At 43.9% G+C, this 20,413-nt stretch overlaps 1 protein-coding gene across 1 annotated transcript in view; it reads left to right on the top strand.

The window, feature by feature from the left end:
- nkd1 (NKD inhibitor of WNT signaling pathway 1) overlaps positions 1-19,910 on the top strand; it is a 28,617-nt gene extending 8,707 nt beyond the window's left edge. Inside the window, exons 4-10 of the mRNA XM_070910151.1 lie at positions 10,505-10,562; positions 14,800-14,903; positions 15,045-15,140; positions 17,101-17,248; positions 18,107-18,188; positions 18,674-18,801; positions 19,378-19,910. Of these exons, the coding sequence (XP_070766252.1) occupies positions 10,505-10,562; positions 14,800-14,903; positions 15,045-15,140; positions 17,101-17,248; positions 18,107-18,188; positions 18,674-18,801; positions 19,378-19,910 (1,149 nt within the window). The remainder of the gene's footprint in view (positions 1-10,504; positions 10,563-14,799; positions 14,904-15,044; positions 15,141-17,100; positions 17,249-18,106; positions 18,189-18,673; positions 18,802-19,377) is intronic.
- Positions 19,911-20,413: the final 503 nt, after the last annotated feature.

Genomic DNA, 20,413 nt, shown 5'->3' with positions numbered 1-20,413 from the left:
TTGTTAGGGCCGGGATGAAAGTATCAGGGGTACGGTTGCAACACGGACCTTTTCTCTTGTAACACAGAAGTCAGGAACATGCCATCCACAGGAAATACACCCCAAAAATCGATTTGATCAGTTTTGAGTTACAGTAGAAACACTGATTTTTCACTTGGTAAAAAACACAAACAGAAGTGTTTTCTGTTTTTAAGGTAATGTTAATTTGTGGAAGATTGTAAAAAGTATAGAATTTGTTCGACCTATCCGTAGGCTAAGTATCAGTGAAGGTTTCATTCATTGAGCTAACACATTAAAGAGAAGACTTTGATTAATTAGAAAACATTACTAACTTGAGGGCTCGTCTGTCATCTCTTTAAGGTAACATTTTTAAAACACAATTGAATATTGTGTAAACATCAAGGATCAATCTCAAAAAAAGAATATACACTTTTTTAGAGTGAAATTAAGCTGTAGTTACAGACATGACAGGACGTGCTTCTTCTCATTTGGCTGTGGTTAAAGGTTGAGGTGCCTGTCACTTTCTTGCTGCCCTTGAGGTAGACTTCCTGACTAAAAGCTTGTTCCTCCCACACTTTGCAGCACTTGAGACTGGCGTCTGAAGCCACCCAGACGACTGAAGGACTGTCTCTCCTCAAAGAGAGCTTTGACTAATTACCAAGACCCTCTAGACACAGCGGAGAACACTCACTCTTAAACACAACACACATGGAAGCAGGCATGTTGGCAACCAGTGGTCTTAAATGTATAATCCATCCTTTTTTTTGCAATAACGATTGACACACATGCACGCACTCTGAAAGCCAGTGTCACCTCAGCAGGGCTGCTCTGCCCTTTTTGCAGAGGAAGTTAAAGGTTCCAGAGCAAACTCATTTTCTTCATGAAGGGTGAGCTATCCTATTGCTGTACTAACCACGCAAGCTTATGGAGATGAGGTGTGTCATTTTCTATCCACTCTTTTTTTCTCATTCTTTTTAACTGAGCTCTGAATTCAGAGGGCCATAATGTTGTGATTTGTTGCTCTTGGCAGGCGGAGACCACCTGTAAATCAAGGCCAAGCGACAGGCTGTCTCCATTCCCTTCCAAACCGTAGCTTCCTCTTGGGAATGCAAGGTCCCAAAGTGGAGTTCATTGGCTGGTGGAGAGTGTGTTTTAAGGATTCACCTCTAGCTCAGATTCCCTGTTAACTCTCTGACTCCCAAAGAAACTTGAGGATAAAAACAGAAGTGGCTTTACTCACACTGCTCACATGTTACCGTAATGCCTGTGTGTTACTGGCTGTTTACGGGCACTATTACCTAGAAGTTCAGCTGCAGCCAATAATAAACAGTAATGACCATGTATTAACAGTAGTAGTGTTGGTCTCATTTGTTCTAAAGACTACAGTAGTGTCCACAGCTACTGGGCCTGCAAACTATTGCTAATTGCTGGCACTCATATCAATTCTGTGCGTTGTCTTTTTTTTTTTTTTTTTACGAACAAATTTAGAAAGAAAGAAAGTAAGAGCACATGTGATTGATGCCCAATGTTTCTCTTGTTTTAGAAAATGAAAGCATTCTCAGCATTTGGTATCTAAATTGCTGGAGGGGTGATCATGCAGTTAGACTCTTGATCTTGACACCTTGTATCCTCTCCCTCTCCTCCTCTCTGTTGAGATAAGACTTTGATAAACAGTGTGATAAATGTTAATTGCAGTGGTTATGTATTTTTCAAAAGCTAATAAAGGCTGTTACCTTGAGTAACAGGCAGGGTTTAGTGCCCCGAGGGGGCTGGCTGAGTTGTAAAAGCTTATCTTTGCAGGTGTAAAAGTTTTGTAAATGGGTCATTAAAGTGTTGGCCAACTTCACACATAAAACAAAAAAAGGGAGAGGGGGAGGGAGATTACTTCAGATCAGCATGTTTCTGAAGCGTAGAGATGAAGGCTGTAAATCTCTGCTAATATTCCACTGAGCCTTTCAGGAGGCAGCCTTTGATGTGGGTGAGGTAATGTGACCAGCAGTGTTTGCAATGTTAATCTGACGTGGAGAAATGATTGGTGGCTGTGCACTATCGCTCTACAAAAGGAAGGCATCCAATCGCAGCACTCGTGGGTGCTGTAAAAAAAACACAAATACATTCAGAGAGAAAGCAACATGTGTACAAAAATGCACACATCCACATGAACGTGGCTGCACAGACACGTGTCTGTGCAGCCTCTTATGCAGCAATGCCAGAGAGTTAATTTACACAGACAAACAGTATAATTTGACTTAATATATATAGTACACAAACTCTACTGAACTGTACCTCCTTCATATGCAGGGCTTTTTCTTCAACCTCACTAAAGTGTTTTTGGTGTGTGTGTGTATGTTTGCATGTGTGGAGAATTGCAGCATGACCGGTGTTGTGAACTAGAGTTAACATGGTAAGCCTTCTGGCATGTGCTGCCTCCTCAAACCCCTCCAGTCTCGGTGTTGCTGACCATGCACACTTTAATCATAGAGCAGCTTCCTCCAACCTGCCTGGTGATGGATCCCAACTCCATGGCTATAATTTCCTTCCTGGGGTGCAGGAAGAGAAGTGGGTGTGCCGTGACTGAAGGGTGTCAGGCATGGGGCCACAGAGTCTGGAGAGAAGGTGTCTGTCTTTGATGCTCCCTCCGAGATGTCAAATTACATGTTAGCCCCCTTCAGTCGACAGGGTTTAAGGAGTTACTTGTCCAATTACTTTTTCAGTTTATTGTCCACTCATCTCAAGTATTGCTCTTTCTCTAGAGATAAAGTGGTTGAGACGCAGAAGAGAAAGCTTAAGTGGACATGTGTGGCCTACATGTGGTTTTAAAGTTTGGTGTCGTAACCACTTGTTGATATTTTCCCATCTGATAAAGCCCCTAAATTGTTAACTTTGCAATAATGCTTTTCAGCAGTGTAATATTTGTACTTTTGCATTGAATGTACTGTAAGGTGCATCAGATTAAAAGCTTCCACCAGATAGCGTATGTTTTGTTAATGGTGCATGTGAAGGGCTCAACATCAAAAGATTTACAGTCTGTGACCTCTGGAAAGGCATTGAGTTTCTTATCAAAGGCATAAAATTGCATTGTAAAACACAGCAGATATGACTTCCACTTGGCACTGCAGGCTGCTCATGAGATCAGTTTTATGCATTTGTTTGGTTGGTAATTGTAAAGACATTTCAGAAGACCCAAGCATTTGTTTACAGGAGCAAATTCAAGAAACTAGCTCAATGCATCATGTGATGATGAGCCTGATAGTCTTTGTAAAACCCCAGATATTTCTTGTTTGGCTAGAGAGAAAGGCAGAGACATTAATTTGCCATGGCTCTCACTCTGTAGGTATTGTATGAAAATTGGCCCCATCTCCCCTTCCTCCATAAATGGAACCGTCTCGCGTCAGCTTTGCTATGCTATATGATTATCTGAGATCTTTATTTCATGTGTGAAAACTGATCCCCTTTGAAGCCTCACTCTGAGGCAGTGCTGCGCTTCACTACCTCACATCAACACTCTTTATCTTGGCTCCATCTCGGGGCGTCATGTTTTACTGCTACGTGGGGCTTTGAATGGGGCTGTTTAATGTTGCTGGAAGGTGAGGAGTACTCCAGCGTAAAGAACTGCAAAAGGCTGGACCCGGGTTTAAACTGCTGTCTGATGATGACTGGTGGTCCGTGGTGGTGGTGCTGCTGGAGGAGGAAAAAAACACCAGATTCCAGGAGTTGTGCTGCTCCGTCCTTTGAAACTGCCTCCGGTGTATCTCAGTTTACTCTTTGGGATGGTGGAGAGGGATGGGTATTTCCTCTCTTGAGGTCTCCTGTGAGTAACACTACACCTATAAGCTCATTTGCAGCTCTAAAACTAATAAGAGTTTTTGGTTGTTTTACTTCTTGGTTTTCAACATTGATGCTATGTGTGCACTAGAGCTTCATGAAAGATTTAGAAAATTCCCATGCTATACAGCTGTTTTCACCATTAGTAATTCATAAACTTAAGCTAATGGCTGCTCTCCAGGCTAGACAGAATCAGTCAAAATCATTTTATTTGCCAAGCGCACTGAATTTATGGGACAAAGTACAAAGACATGATGACAAGTTAAGTGTATCTTAACACCTGGTGCAAGGACAGCAAGGTATCGCATGTCTGGCACTGTCTCTTTGTATTTTATGATGCTACCTGTAGTATGATATTGGACTGTAGCTGTGACGAATATTGCGCAAGTGAGAATAATCACTGAACACTTTCTTTAATGCACTGTTTCACCTTCTCCAGTGCTGGGTGGCTTTTATGTGAGTGTCAGCGACCTCACCCGTCTCCTGTTTGAAAGGCCCAGGGGAAGCAGACATATACTTGGAAAAGCGCCGCTGCTATTCCCACATTCTCCCTTGTCTCTGTCACTCGGCCTGTCTCGCCCACTTGGGTAAATGGCCTTTCATGTGTGTCGCTCAACACTTCATGCTGGCACCGCTGCTCCAAATGCCGCTGTCCTGAAGGTGTTTTCTTGCGATGGGTGGGGGACAGAGCAGGAGGCACCCAGTTGCAGTCCTAATGAGATTTTTCCTGGGTTTTGATGGAGTGCCAGTAGCGCTGCCATTGCTCTAGAGGCCTGCCTCCACTGAGCCCTGGCGCGCGATCAGGCGGAGCTGTCGTCGGCCGCATAAATTGTCAGCCTGTGTGGCGGGTCGTGGAGGCAGACAGCGTAGAGACCAAGAGGCCTTGTGGGACTTTCCCACAATCACATACAAGTACATATTATTTGCACTTTAATGTACCCTTTTGCTTTCAAACACAGACTCACAGCAGAAAAAAAATTTGGCCCAGTGGGTCCATGTCTGCAGTGCCAGAGTAAGGATGACGCTGGAGGCAACTTTCTGTCTTAACTCACCAAGTGGGTTCTGTGCCAGCATGCGCTCACTGTCTTTTTCACTTTCTCTGTCTCCCTCGCTCTCCATCCAGAGGCATAAGACCAGAAAGTCACCCTACAATATGGACCCTAAAATGCAAAATTCAAAGCTCTTGTCATACTTTTTTAACCTTATTTTTTTCGGGATAGGCTAACTGAGCAGAGTGCTCTTTGCAGCTACACACTGCTCTACATTAGTTCAAGATGCACTCAATCAATTATTTCATCATTCATATTCATGCTTATCAAGGATAGCAACCAAGGGATCAATTGGGTCATTTAACATCATCACACTATTTTGAAGAAAATGTAATGATTTAAAGCTTCTGACCAGATGGAGTGTTTTAAGTCTGTGAGGTTTTCAGGGCTGTCACATTTGACTTGTGAGCCAAGATGAAAATGGCCAGTGTTAATAGCTATGTAGCATTTAATTTCCTTAAGAATGTGGCCTCAGACTGACTGTGCTTGTACAGACACAAAGTCATGGCTACCGCTCTTCCATCTACACTGCATGTTGGTACGTTACAATAAATGCAGTTATCCTTTTATTCCACCATATCTTTGGGCTTCATGTATTACATTGCTTCACCAAGTTAAACCAGAAGAAAGAGGTGCTAACTTCTGTAAGCTATGTTAGTTACAGCTATCTAAACATATATTGTCCTGTGCTCTAATGTTGAGGTAAATACTTTAGTCTAATGCTTTAAGCAAAGAAATCATACAAATGAAAATGTGTTCTTAAAGTCTTGCAGAGTATTGCAGTTCAAGTGCTGCCTCTTGATTTACTCACACTGTAATTGGTGCACTACAATGGAGTTTAACTGAATTATTATTGAATATTAGAGTGCTATAGTGGATGTTAATCAATCAAACGACTGGTGTTGAATGAGCATTCCTCATGGTAATGTTTTAGAGCTGACATTTCCATTAGTAAGGAAAACAAGCAGAGGGGAGTAGAGTGTTTGTTCAGTAAATATTATCATTCGTAAATATGCTAGTATGTCCAAATTCATATTCTTTAAGTGTGCCATTGATGAGGTTTGCCAAATAGTTCCAATGTCCAAACCAAACAGGCCTTCAGGCCGGCGAGTAATGTAGATGGGATGTTGTAATGGGGCAGGCACACTGTGTTCTGTGTTATAGTCCAGTAATAAATCACTTTCTGTGAAGGGGCATTAACAACTTTAAAACACATGGGGGCCGTACAATCCCTTGTCCTAAAGGCCCTGAAGAAGCTCTGAAGGACTTGGCTGCTGTTGAAAGTAGAATGCTTTATGCTTTGGTTTCCACAGAACATTTAACATCATGTCTGGAAAATTGTTTTAGCTGGTCCCAAGTGTGGTAGAAAGATGCTTGTTTGTGCCCTGAAGCCAGCACCTCTGACCGAATCCTGCAGAGACGCAGGGGAGTGACACCTCACTGTAGATTTTGTAAGACTGTTTGGACCCCAAGCTACAATGACAAGCAGCAACACAATGTCACTTGGTGTGGGAAGGTGGGGTGGCTTCTCCTCTGGCCTGAAATGCTTTCCCACAGTGACCTCTGACCCTTGAATTAGCAACGGTCTCAAGAGAAGCCCATCATTGCTTATCGTCATTTTACATACATAAAGTTATCATGGTCATTGTGCACGCATACCATGTGTGCTAGAATTTAATGAGAGCCGGTTTTTCAGATTCGCTAACTGTTTGCAAATGTTGCATCAGTTGAGCCTGGTCTTTACTCATTTGTTGAGAAATCACATTAGAGGGGGGGTGACCAGCATTGCAGTTTTGGGCAAATCTACTTTGAGCTCTTTCATTTCAAATCAATCTGAAGGGAGTGAGTTCGAGCCTTTTTTTCTCTGTGGCTTAACAAACTGGACTGACTTGTCTAACATGCAGTTACTACTACTGTCACTGTCACTACAACTGCTATTTCTGTTACTTTTACGTCTTAGTATGCAAGAATGTAATTCTGTTTTACATTTCTGTCCTTTACAAAATATATTCAGTCTTGTCATGTCTGTTTAATAGTCTTCCAATTTGCATTCTATGCTGCCTTTAATCTCCATAAACAGATGCCTATGTATGAATGCAGAATCTGTAGATTTTGTTATTGGAAGCATTCTGGTTTTTGTTTGTAGTCCATTTGTTGTCCGAGTAGTTTTGACCAATCGCGTTTGAGCTGGCTTTTGTGGAGAGCAAAAGAGGCAGAACACATTGGCCAAAATGCAATCTCGGAACCCATTGGCTATCATCTGACGCCAATTTAGCCTTTTATCAATCTTGGAACCCTAGAGATCAGCTTTTTATTAGCTTTTTAAAAAATGTATCAAATCTGTGTCAGACGATAGCTGATGGGTTCCGAGGTTGCTAATTGGACTGTAAACAATGACCAGCACACGAGAGGAGGTCTTGGACTGGATAGCCGTTATCCATTATCCGGATATCCGCTGGCTTCACTGGAAGCCCCGAAACATGCCCCAAGAAGCTAAATCGTTGTCAGACAGACGATGGGCTCAGAGATTGTGCTGCCTTCAGTTTGGTACACTGAAGATCATGAACATGAAATAGTGTTTGATGTTAAATAATGCTTAGTTGTGTTTTTCACCTTGGAGAACAAGGCTGGTTGGTTTCTGTAAAACATTCTTTCTAACCTACTCTAGTATACTTTGGTGGAGTTTGTGAGTCATATCATGATATGAATCATAGACAAAGGAGATGAAGCAAGAATGTGTCAGGAAGACGGACGATCTAGAACCAGACCCGGTAGCGTTTGTTACAGCAGAAAAACACAGAAAAGGAGATTTTATGTTAATTTACTATATCAAACAAGGAAGACTGGTGATTTTAAAGTCTAGCTGAAGAGAAGAGCCAAAGCATCTTAGTAATAAGACCAAGAATCCTGTCAATCCTTCCCTACTAGGAGTGACAGAACTGTTAAGTGTATCATTAAAGTTACAGGTGGGGTTGAGAAGATTAATCTCTTTCTCCTAGGTCTGAATAGAACTCTTACTTCTGCCATTAAAATCTCCCTTTTCTGGAGCTGGGCAGAGAAATGATTCTTGTGACCAATTGGCTGGTGGGAACACAGGATACTCTGAAACAAACATTCCTTATTTTTAGAACTCCTACATGTTATTTTTTGGCACAGGACAATCTTATCAATCACTACCAGAGCCAGAAACTAAGCTAAGCTCGAACGTGGTAGTGTCATCGGGTCGGTCAGTCTGGAGGTGCTCTTCAGAGACTGTATTAGAACAGATTGTAAGGATGAGTGTGTCAGATCAACCGCAGCCAAGGAGATTATCCGGGGAAATGGATACAGTCCTTGGTTCAAAGCTGTATTGCCATAGAAGCTGAGAACAAAAACTCTCTTTTTATTAAGCAGATTTAGACTTTATACCTGACATCATTACTACTCTTTAAGGTTTCCTAATCAGGTTGCAGGAATAACAATCTACACAGGACAAAGAAAAATGCACTTATAAGGAATGATGAAAAATATTGGTTTTCTACCCCAGTTTGAAAATTCTTCTTGTTTATTTTTCTGCTTCCTTGTATATCCATTTCCATTTAGTGGTCAGAGACTTCATGAGAGGAGGAGGAAGTGCGTGTGTGTGTGTGAAGTACAAAAAAGGCATTGGATATTTTTTTTTCTTAACACTGACCAGAGCAAACCCCAGAGGAACCCTAGCAGACTAATAATGCGGCTCCCATCCATCACCACAGACAACAACCAATTAGCACATTCCTCTTCCCCCGTTTTCTCATGTTCTTGGCTAACCTCTCAATAATTTCGGATCATTCATCAAACAGAAATACATTCAAGACGCTGTATCTGTGTGTGTGTGTGTGTGTGTGTGTGTGTGTGTGTGTGTGTGTGTGTGTGTGTGCGCGTGCATGGATGTGTCTTTATGTGTGAGGAGTTGAAGGAATGTTGATTGTGGAGGGATTTTATTTTTCTGTTGGGCTACGAGGAAACAGAGGTCAGTGTTAATGTCACCACAGTCTAATACCCCATTTAGATCGACACAGTGACACAGGACATATCCATGTCTGTGATCTATCTCAACGGGTCAGCATGCACCTCCTTTGTGACCATCCCTCCGACCTGGGATGGACACGAGTTGTAGTAATTAATGTTACTCTGTATAATTCTGTGATTTAGCCGTGAAATATGTGGAACAAACTGCAGACTGGAGTCTCTGCTCAGGGTGACAACCAGTGATTAACCTGCGACAGCTGTCTCATACGAATGGGTCCAATGCAGGTTGAATGGTTTCTTTTAAAGCAAACTAAATGATACAAACTTCTGACTGAAATGAGGCTGATTATCTGATTACACTAAAACATCCACCAGTATACAGGAGAGTATTCCAACAGTACTTTTTTCTAGTGAATTTTACCACGTTGAATTATTGTGCATTTAAATTCAAAACTAGCTCCGGACCATATACAGGAAGCCAGATCGAAACGTGTGTTGACCCATTCATACCAACAACAAACCTGCCCTGCTGTGGGGTATCAGTCTGACAGCCAGCCAGCCGGTTAGTCCTGTGGTTTGCTGTATTCTCTTCCTGAGGCCACCCACAGTGCTGCGGCCCGACCGGCACTAGTCTGAGGAGGGTAGGATCACACCATCTGACCTTCTACCTCTCTGGATTACACAGAAATCCCCTCTCACGCTGTCACAGCCTCACCTCTGACACACACACACACACACACACACACACCTATGAACACACCAGCATGTATACATGCTCCTACACTCATATCCAAGGAGACATTTTAAGAAGTTATTTATTAATTATTAAGGTTAATCATCACCTATGATGATAAGACTGCTGTTCGTATGTTCTGTCTCAGCAGAGTCTGTGTGCAATTTATCTAGTTTTTGATGGCTGACAGAAATGTGTTTTTGTGGTAGTTTGGGTGCAATGGAAAACTTTGAAATGAGGCTAGGGGTGGGTCTTTGGATGTGTGTGTATGCGTTGGACTATATGTGTAGGGATGTGTGCTTGCACTGTATATGTGTTTGTCAGTCTGTGAGTAATGGTTTTTCGACCAGATGACTGTCATGCCGCGTGGATACCTGAGCCGGACTTTTCCATGGTGAACCCCGGGGATCACATGTCCCTCCAGTCTCTGTGGTATGCACTAACAGACAGAGCTGCCGGGAGAGGGGGCCCGGGTGAAAACAGTCGGGGATAAAAACAAGCCTCTGAACGTATCGCTGCAACGATAGCCCGCCACCCGCCACCGAAATAGCCATACTACCAGCCCTCTTTCTCAGAATTCCTTGCAGGGCTGGCTGCGGTGATTTAGATGCTTCTTTCATAGTTTTAATTCCGTCTGCCAGTCTTCTGCTCAGTTCGTTTCAGTCCTGCAATTACCGTCCTCTTAAACGTTCCGCTGCTGTTTAAGCTCAGCGCACAGTTGTCAAACTTTGTTCATATATAGACATATAAACGCTGTAATTTTGATCGGGCATGTCACTCTGTGTTGGAAAGCTGTTCTGTGGATTTGCATCATTAAAGATGTTTGTTTTTATGTGACGAAAATATGATACTTCTCCATTATATGACTTGAAACAGTGATATATTATCTTTTTTTCTCTCTCTCCAGGACTCCATGGATGAAGCATGTGCAGAGGGGATTAGTGATGAACACTACCGTTTGGAAGGTAGGCTCCCTGCTCTTCATCATCATCTCCAAAGGCTACACCAGCTCATTTCACTGATTTTGGTCCCGATTATTTTGATTGAAATGAAAACCTGCTAAAATTCTGTTCGCAAATGCCCTCCAGGTACTTGTGTGGTTCTTTTTTCATCCTTTCCCGTCTGCTCCACACCCACTCTCTAAGCCCAAACAATGTGCTGATGAGGTCCCCTTTACCTTTCCTCCCGCCTCTCCACCTCCTCCGGCTCTCGTCCACCCCTCCCCCCGTGGTGCTCTGCAAAATGCCTCCATTCCTCCATGTTTTTTCCCCTGATGTGATGTGATCCTGGATTAAGAGCTCCGGGAGGAGAAAGTCTCTCCCTCCCATTTAAAGACAGGATTGGACGTGAGGTGGAGGCAGAAGTGAAGAGTTGAACGAGATCATCCCAGAATTTGGAAGCGTGGCAGAGAATTCACTTTTATTTCAGCTCTCCTTCACAAAGTAGAGAGATGGGAGATAACGCGACTAATAAATGGAGTATGAAGTTATTTTTAATCATTGGGCTGAAGCTGAGTCGGGCTGAGGTTGTCCTCCCTTCAAGACAGATGTTGCTAATTAGAACATGCTGCTCTGTTCATTCTTAATGATTAAAAGGTGAAAGCCGAAATAATTTGCTTCAATAAAATGTTTCATAGATTTCCATAATATGGACTTCTAAAAAATGTTTCACGTTCGAGTTACCAAGGCAAACTCATTCACTGACAGCTTGCAAGGAGAGGCAACTGTGTCACATTTGTGGGTGGAGAAATGTCACAATACTGGTTGAGTGCAGTTGAGGTTAATAAATAGTTCTTCTTTTCATACCATCAGGCTTTTTTCAAGCTTCATGCGCCAGAGATTTTACTTTATGGATAAGTTCAAGTTATTTTGTCATCCAGAGAAATTGTCAAATGTTGTCTAAACGGTTCTTTATTATAGTTTGGAATAAATTGTAGGCTCACTAAATCCCAAATAAAGACAGCTGTGGAGGATTTATGATGTCCCCTGCATGAACTGCATTTAGAGCACAATCAGATTCATTGTGCATAAATCTAACAAAGACAAGTTAAATAAAAATGAGAGAGAAATCAGTGAGAGCAGAGATGACAGAACAACTAACATAAAACTCATAAAAGCCCTCTTTCCTCTGGTTAAGGAAATACTTCCAAAGAATGTTTTGTGGGAATTAAAAAGAACTTGCTGGCAAGAATTGCAAAGGAGGGAAGGGCTCAATGATGAAAGTGTCTTTAGGGTACTTTACACCGGTACTACAAGCATGCATGAAGAATAGCCTACATGGACTTTTTATTACGTTCTTTTAAGCTTTTGTGAACAAAAGAGTTTGATGAAGAGACTCTTGTTCATGAGCACCTTGTTTCAGATTATATTACACCCAGCACAGTCCAGTACTGTTGCTAAACGAGGCCGCAGGATGATTAAGTGCCTTGCTTATGAGTACTTCAGTGGTGGCTTCTGAAGGAGGGGAAAAAGTTACAGTCACCACAAAGGCCATCCCATCCTGGCCATCACAGGATCCCTTTAATACCCAGCACTGAGCTTTCCGAATGTACGCGGGGGACAGGCCCAGTTATGTGTAATACAGTAGCCTAGCTAAGCTGGTGTGATTGCTCACAGTGTGTGGCAGCTTTCCCAACCTGCCTTCGTTTCTGCATGTGTGTATGAGTGTATGGACGCGTGTGTACGAGTGTATGGACACACGTGTGTGTGTGGCAGGGCTGCTGGAACAGGCTTGGCTTGAAAGGTGCCTGCCTCGGCTGCCCTCGTCTTGCCCCTTAGATCTGATGTACAGCCAATCCCCTGGCTCAGCTCCTCTCATAAAGAGCTGGCTTATGTCTGTGGTGGGGGGGGGGGGTCAGAGGGGGAGGAGAGTGATAGCAGATTACTGTTACTCCTCCCGGCATTTTATTAGCTCCGAGATAAGCATCTCACCACCATATTGAGCCTGCTACGGAACAGATTTGCCCTCGCACACAATGTTCCCTTTGAGCACCTCAGATGATCAAACAGCGGGACCCCAAATGCTGCTTCTCTCCAAAAAGTTGGTAAAAGCTCCCTGGGATGATGCCTTTCATTTCTGGCATTTTCCCCTACCCAGGGATGAGACAGGTCTGCTTTGATCTGCTTTGGATCAGGAGGAAAGAAATTGGGCTGTTGTGTCTGCTCCGTTGGCGAGCAAACAAACAGTGTTTCAGATTTGACTTGGCTTAATTAATTAGTGATTCTGTTTTACAGCCAGTCTGATCCTCTTCCAAAAGGTTTGAGAATGGGACTTCAAAGTATGGCGGAGAGAGAGAGAAGCAGCGGAGGGTGGAGAGAGGGGTGTGGCCTGTGTGGGTTTATGGGTGTGTGCACGGCCTGCAGGGCTGTGATTGGATGAGGGGGGCGGCTGATGCTCACGCAAAACTAAATGACCAGAGGTGAAATGTACAGGGGCTGTGGCTGGGTAACTGTAACTCAGAGGCTCACAAAGGAGCCGACATGTACGTCTCCCAAATCTCAGTTACATGTTGTGTGTGTCTGCAGTCTCATGTGTCAAACAAATGCTAGATTTCAAAGCAGAGAAGGATATCTGCTAGCATTACATCTGGGCCAACATCCAACACTGAAACATCGAACCAGACAGCGGCACTTGTGTTATTTTTCGTCCACCAGGATGAAAGGAACCTGAGAATGTAGTGCAATCCAAAAATATACCACCATTAACTGTGGCCATAGACATTAACATACTGTTGAATGAACCCCTGTATGATGATGTTTTAACAAAATATAATCATGATTAAAGGCTACACAAAGGATTATTGTAATGGATTGCATTAGTAGTATTGTGTTGTTTTTGTTTTGTCTACCCCTTATTGGGTCTCACCCTACAGAGTAACTTGTGCTCACAGATTCATAACAAAGCAGTGTTGATGCATTCGAGTCAGTGGCACACGTAGGTCTTTCCTAGGCTCATTGATTGGGTGTCAGTTTGAATCCTGCTGGGTTTACCTGTGTAGTACAGTGAAGCTATCATTGACTTCTACGGTATAGGAAATTTTGTCAGGCTCTACACAGGTCGTCTAAGTGCATATGACAGATGAGTACTCCCTCTGGAATGTCTGCCTTAACTGGATGTCTGGCTGGTAATGTACGGTGAATGTCATCATCCCATAAAATGATGAGCTTTGCTGCACTGAGCCAGGGACTCAGGGGTCTCCTATAGGCCTTTTGATGTTCACATGCTGTTTCCGATCCTCCACTTTTAACCGAATACCACCTAATATTCTATCATGTCTTAGACACGTTAATGTCATTCAGTTTCATGTTTGACATCCCCTCGCAGTGTGAACCCAGTGGGAAAGATATACTGTAACTAAGAACTTAAAAACTACTACTATATGTGTGACTGATGGAACAGTTTTTGCCATTGGAGAATTTGTGCTGTCACAGTTTCAACATTTTTTCTTTTTGCAGTAGATTGACATTTTGGATTTCCATTTCCAGTGTTGCTATCACTGCTTCTAGTCGCCAGTACTTCTGCTCTCTGGAACGATGCAATAATTCACTCGTTAACTGACATGAAATACTGCAAAATAAGCACCTTAAAATGTCTTCAAAGAGACAATGAGATCAGATTCTTGGATTTTTGTTGAACCCTGTTGTGACAGGACCCCGCTGATCACTGATCAATTTCCTCTGCTTCCCTGTGGTGTTTTTAACATGCCATGTTCCTAAGAGCACTCTTTGACTGTGAGAGCCAAATTGTGCTTTGATTTTAAACACCGTAAATACGCCGTACAAGCTCCTTGCATTTGAGCAGCCGATTAAAATTTAAATTAAGAGTTCTGATTTGCAAGTTGCAACATTTAAAGTTGGTGACCCTGTGTATATATTACTTATGCTAAACACAATAGAGTCTGTGTTGTATTAGAAATGTAACATTACTAATGAAGATGTTGATATTAATATAAAAATACAATTTGAGCATACAGGCAGAGAGAGTAAGGAGTTTGGCTGTGTAGGTTTATTTCCAACCAGGAGCACTTGAATGTGTGACACATCTTAATTGTAGCTGCCAAACTCGGAAGTCGGAGCTTACAAGTAACACTTGAAGGCGACGACATATCCTCAGGTTATGACTGCACCCAACGTTTCCATCCTCAGGCTCTCTCTTTTATCTTTGTGTGTGTGTGTGTCTATGTGCGTGTGTGTGCCACTGCAGTGGCTTTACCCCCAGAGAAGACAGACAGCTGCTGTGTGGAGGAGAAGATGCAGGAGAGGGACAGCCAATCTCCCGCAGGGCCACAGAAACAGCTCCAGTTTGAAGTGAGTGTCAACACCGAACAGGACGTTTATTACTTCCCCTCTGGGTGAAACTAGTGCAATGGCAGGACACACACACACAAATACACAACTCACATACACACTGGATGATATTGATAGTTCAACGCTGCTGCGCTGTTTCAGGAGCTGGAGTGCGCTGTGTCGGTGGAGGAGGATAACAGGCAGGAGTGGACCTTCACCCTCTACGACTTTGACAACAACGGCAAAGTCACCCGAGAGGTAATAGTCTTCTGCTCCGAGCGGTGATTAATCTGGATGAATAAGCCTTTGATGAATGAATGAATGAAAGTAAATAAATACAGTATACAGACATCAAACAAACATCTGTCAACACCACACAGTAGCTGTAGTAGATACCTGTTGCAGACCTTAACATGTCAAGAGTATTGTAGTATTGTATTTATCATGTAATGAGGCCTTTAAAACAGTTCACTTTGTCAACCATTTATAAATACTCAGATGGTCAGCAGCTCACAGCTCCAAAACACCCTCCTTTTGGGTATGGGAAGGAATCAATAACTTCCTAGAAAACCTTAAATTTTGCTCTATTCTGGTGTCACCACACCCCAAAAAGAAAGTGAGAATAGAAGTTAACCCAATCTCACTCCTAAGAACCAAATCCAGCGACATCTGTGTGTTTCCGCTCCTGCGAGGTACCTTGTGGCTTACGTCTGCCTGGTACAGATCTGAGGGAACATCCAGAAAGGCCCGTGTTTTTTGAAAACAACTTGAAACAGCGCAAAGAGACTGGAGCTGTCCTCGGTGTGGTTGGCTGTGCAGTTTTTTTGGCATTGCCTGTGGCTCCATGGCTCATGAGACAGCAGGCGGCGGCTTGGAGGGGGAAAGAAAAGCTTTCTTCTCCAACTCTTTTTTATTTTTTTATCCCTTCACACAAATAAGAAACAGAAGGAATCCAGAAATGACACAGGAAGCTTTTATTTTATTTCATTTTATTTTTTTATTTTTTTTACACTGCGTCTATGTCTGAAACCAGTATGTGGAACCGGTCCCTAAAGAATTCATAATAGTCCTTTTTGTTATGAGGCAGAGTACTATAGTGAGTGAAAATCATGCTGTTGGAGTCTTTGTGTGGTGTTGGCTTAATTCTCAGCAGTTTTGTCAAAGGGGCTCTTATTGTGAAGCTGTGTCACCATCTAAAGTAAAACACTAATGAGATTTGAGATGCTGCGAGTCAGTTCATTTCATTTCACTTACCAGGTGAGGTGTTTATGGACAATTAGGTTTGCTAGGAAAAGATCCAGCACAGTTGCTAACACAGAAGAGCGAGTCATTAGCGCAGTATGGTGCACAGAAACACTCACCAGTGCAAAATATAGCTTCTAAACAGCCACAAGAGACTGATTTATTTCATGTGCAAATTAATCAGGCCAAATATAGTCCGTTACCTTGTTCGGAAGTGAACACTTGAAATTTGAAAGTATTTACGTTGATAATTGTTTTTTTTTTTGATCCTGTAATTCTGTCTCTATTTCTCTGAGATCCCTCAATTTCCTTGACCTTTACTGACCTGAGGTCAGGTCTTTATAATGACCCTTATTTACATGGAAATATCTGTTTGCATGCTTCTGTGTTCCTACACGGACACGGGCACGAGTTACTTTGCATGTGAATGTGTGTTTTGAGTCTATGTATACCTGATTTTGTGCATTTATTTGGAAGGTGTCGTTTCCTATGCAGATGTCATTTTAGAGACATTGAGGAATTAAACAGAGAAAGTGTAGCACTCACACAACTGTAACACGACTCATATCAGGCCTGGCATCCCAGTTAGCCTCTCTTGCTACCGCCAAGGCGGTTCTTTTCATGTATTTATGACTTGTCTTTACACCCTGTCTGATCGCTTCACTTGGAAAGCTGAACTAAAACAACTGACATCAGTGTGTTTCTCTCTTCTGTGTCACTTCTATAAATTCCTAGCTAGCATGAAGTTTATGATACAAGGCTTCAGAATATTGAATTCAAACAGTATAGTGATAAGAATAGTCTCCTGTGCTCCTTCTTTCTTGATGTTTTGGTAAAATATGTGCTTAATTTGTGTCTCTGCATCAAGGTCAAGATTTTTTGTACATGGTGATCAAATGATTCTCATCTCACTTCAATGGAAGCTGTTTATCAAGAAGCCCAGATTAAACTCACCTCCACCTCCAATGTCCTGCAGGATATCACCAGCCTGCTCCACACCATCTACGAGGTTGTGGATGCCTCCGTCAACCATTCTCCCAGCAGCAGCAAGACACTGCGGGTCAAGCTCTCGGTGGCTCCGGACTCCAGCCAGCGGTGGAGGAGTTGCACGCAGGGTGCAGCAGGTAAAGCTGGCGTTAACGCGGTGGGTGGGGGGCGGAGGAGAAGAGAGGGCATTTTGGGGTCCCCCTTGTGTTGCCTGCTGTCAGCTCACCCAGAGATGTGTTTGTTGTCATGCAGAAAGGCGGCTGCGTCGGGCCTGTCAGGGCTTTGTTCCTCGCAGTCTCTGTGTCGCTCCATCTCTCCCACTCAATGGGGTTCATTTTTAATGATGGGGGGAGTGACAGAGCTAAGAGAGGACCCCCTCCCTCAGCGCCTTCAAATACTCTGAAAGAAACCTTAAGAGATGTGCCGAGTCCTTTTGATAACCACAGCCATTTTTCTTTTCTCCAAAGTTCCCTTTTTTCCCCTCTTCTCCCCCTCTCTTCCTCCCCCCGTCTCAGGGCTGCCGGGAAAATATAGCTACGTTCAACTTAACTTTTCTCACTGACGACTTGGTAAACAAGTAGTCAGGGAAAAATATCTCAAAAAGTATATATTCCTGCGTGTTTGTGTCCTATTGTTTTGGCTATAAATATCCGTCAAAAGATCCAAACAGAGCAAGCTTTGAAAATATCGCGGGTTGCCTTCATGCTAATTTGAAACTGCATCAGATCTCGCGTCCTTAATAAACTATTTCTGAAGTCTGCATGTTTTTTATTTCATTCCACGCCTTATAAGGCTGGGAGTTGAAAATAGAATAAATGAAGCATTGTTGTTTTTCTTTTTCTATAGATCTTCAAAGTAAAAACCCAAAACAAAGGTTGCTTTCTTCTGAGGCTTGTGTGACTGTCATGTGTGTGTGTGTGTGTGTGTGTGTGTGTGTGTGGCTGCTCTGTGTAGCTCTCTTTGATAATAGCCTCCTGTCTTTCACACATACACAGACATGTCCCACCCCAGAGAGAAAAATGACAAGTGCATAGAAGACCCCAAGAGTGCAGACAAGAAGACTCGAGCGCTCCTAAGGTAAACCCACCTCCCCTGTACGGTTCAGTCTCTATTGTTGAGGCTTGTGGTGTCTACAAGAAGAGGAAGTTTATTATTATCATATTTTTTATTATGTCACTGATTATAACACCCACTTTTTAACAGAGAAAACTAGAAACTTTCTCATTCAAAGTGACTCGGAGCTGTGGTTGTTTGAGGAAGGATCCACACTTGGGAGCTGCAATAGTCCTCCACTCTTCAATTAGTTTTGCCCAAATTTACCTGCACTATACTAAAAAGGAGTTAACGGTGGAGGGGAGAGTTAGCCCTCTCACTGCACTGTTCAAATACTCCCAGTTGAGGTTTAAACCTTTGATTTTCCAGTCACAATCTCACTTCTCTAACAATTACTCTGCTACTGCCCGATCATAAGGAACACTAGTTTTACTTTCTTCAAACACCACCATACTGAACCTCTCTGACCCAAACTGCTACCTAATGAGAGGTGCCGCTTGTGTCCACAGGCGCCACCACAGTGACCACCACACCCAGCCGGGCTGCCAGCGCCACTGTGTGGATGAGAACCTGGAACGCAGGAACCACTACTTGGACCTGGCAGGCATCGAAAACTACACATCCCGCTTCGGAGCCGGTGAGTGGACCGGGGCCAGGGGTGTAGGGGGGGTGGGGGCACAGACGTGGCCCTTTGAAGCTGCATCCAGGGGCCCTCATTACTGCGGCACCTGCTTTGAGCCATTAGGTGGAACTACCAGCCCACTGCGCTCCTCGCCAGTACAAACATCTGGGCCCAGGCAAGCACAATACATCAAGTGTTCAAGGCTAAGCAAAGTGAAATATTAGGTCTAATAAGCAGCAGCCTTGATCTGATGGTCAGTGATGACATGTTGGTCCTGTTGGGAAAATGCTAACAGAGATCTGCTCTATGTCACAATGTGTCAGAGTTATCCGCATGAAGAAAGAACCTGAAGGAAAGCTGCCAGAATCTTATCCCGGAGCTTTTTAGTGGATCTTTAATAGTGAGCTGTTGGCACAATAATTCGCACATAATGGGTTGTTTTTCTTCCCTTATTTTTTCAGGGTTTTGAGCTCATGTATTGAGTTTTGACATTGACCAGTTCTGTGATGGAACTGTTGTTATTTCTCTGCAACCTTGAAGTTTGTCGTTGATCTCAGTTCAAATAAATACCCGCGTCTGTCTCCTTCACAGCCCCCGCCGCAGAGCCGACCAAGGCAGAGCCCCAGACCCGCTCATCCAACCAGGCTCGCTCTCGCTCCCACGAACCACAAAACGGCCACTCCCATCCCCACCACCGCCGCTTGCAGACTGTTGTGGACACTGTTGCTCCGGACAGCCTCCACCCTGCCCGTATGCGCGGCCAAGACTCAGGGAAACATGCCCTCCGCTCTCCTAAGACCCACAGCCGCACACCTCCTGCGCAGATCAGTGGCAGGGTGATGAGAAGCCGTGGTGTCCCTCCTCCCCCGGCGCTACCCAGCCAGACCCCCCCTCACCAGTCCACGGCCCCCTACCGCAAGCACAAACAGCGGTCAAAGGAGATCCAGGGCTACAGGGCCTTAGGCTCTCTGGCAGCTCCGGGACCAGTGGTGGAGAAGGAGCAGGTGAGGGACCTGCCCAGCGTTCTGCTCTACGAGGGGGGGCTGGCACAAGTGGTGCAGCGGCATGAGCATCACCACCATCATGAACACCATCACCACTACCACCACTTTTACCAGTCCTGAATATCCACCCTGCCTGGGACAGCTCAGCACTCCTGCAGCCCCTCAAAGCCCAGCCAGGCCTGCAGGCACTGGCTGCAGTGAGCCAGGCTACCCTACATTGTGCAGTACTGCAGTGGCTTTGTAGTGGACACGGCATAGGCAGGAGAGGAGGATTGTGGGAGGGGTGTCCCAGTGCTGAGAGGTTATTAATCAGTGTTAAAAAGAGGTTGGTCAGACATACAAAAGCTTGGGTATGCAGCAGGACAGTGATTCAGAGCCACAGTACGGCCAGGAATGAGGATCACGGCTGGGGCTAGAGAGGAGGCACAGAGGGACAATTAAACAAAAAACCCAGAGGTTCCTCTCCCCCCTGACCCTGTCATCCTGTAACTGATGAACTCTACGGCTCCAAACTAGCATCACAACCTTTCCAGACCACTAAGCCAAGAGGTTTTTAGGGAAAAGGAGGGACGAGAGGAAGAAAGACTGTGACGTTAAGATGAAAATAAATGAAGGAATATAGG

This window comes from Enoplosus armatus, chromosome 1, assembly GCF_043641665.1.
Source record: "Enoplosus armatus isolate fEnoArm2 chromosome 1, fEnoArm2.hap1, whole genome shotgun sequence".
Lineage (NCBI taxonomy): Eukaryota > Metazoa > Chordata > Actinopteri > Centrarchiformes > Enoplosidae > Enoplosus > Enoplosus armatus.
Note: the sequence above shows the minus strand (reverse complement) of the source record. Positions and strands in the feature narration are given on the sequence as shown.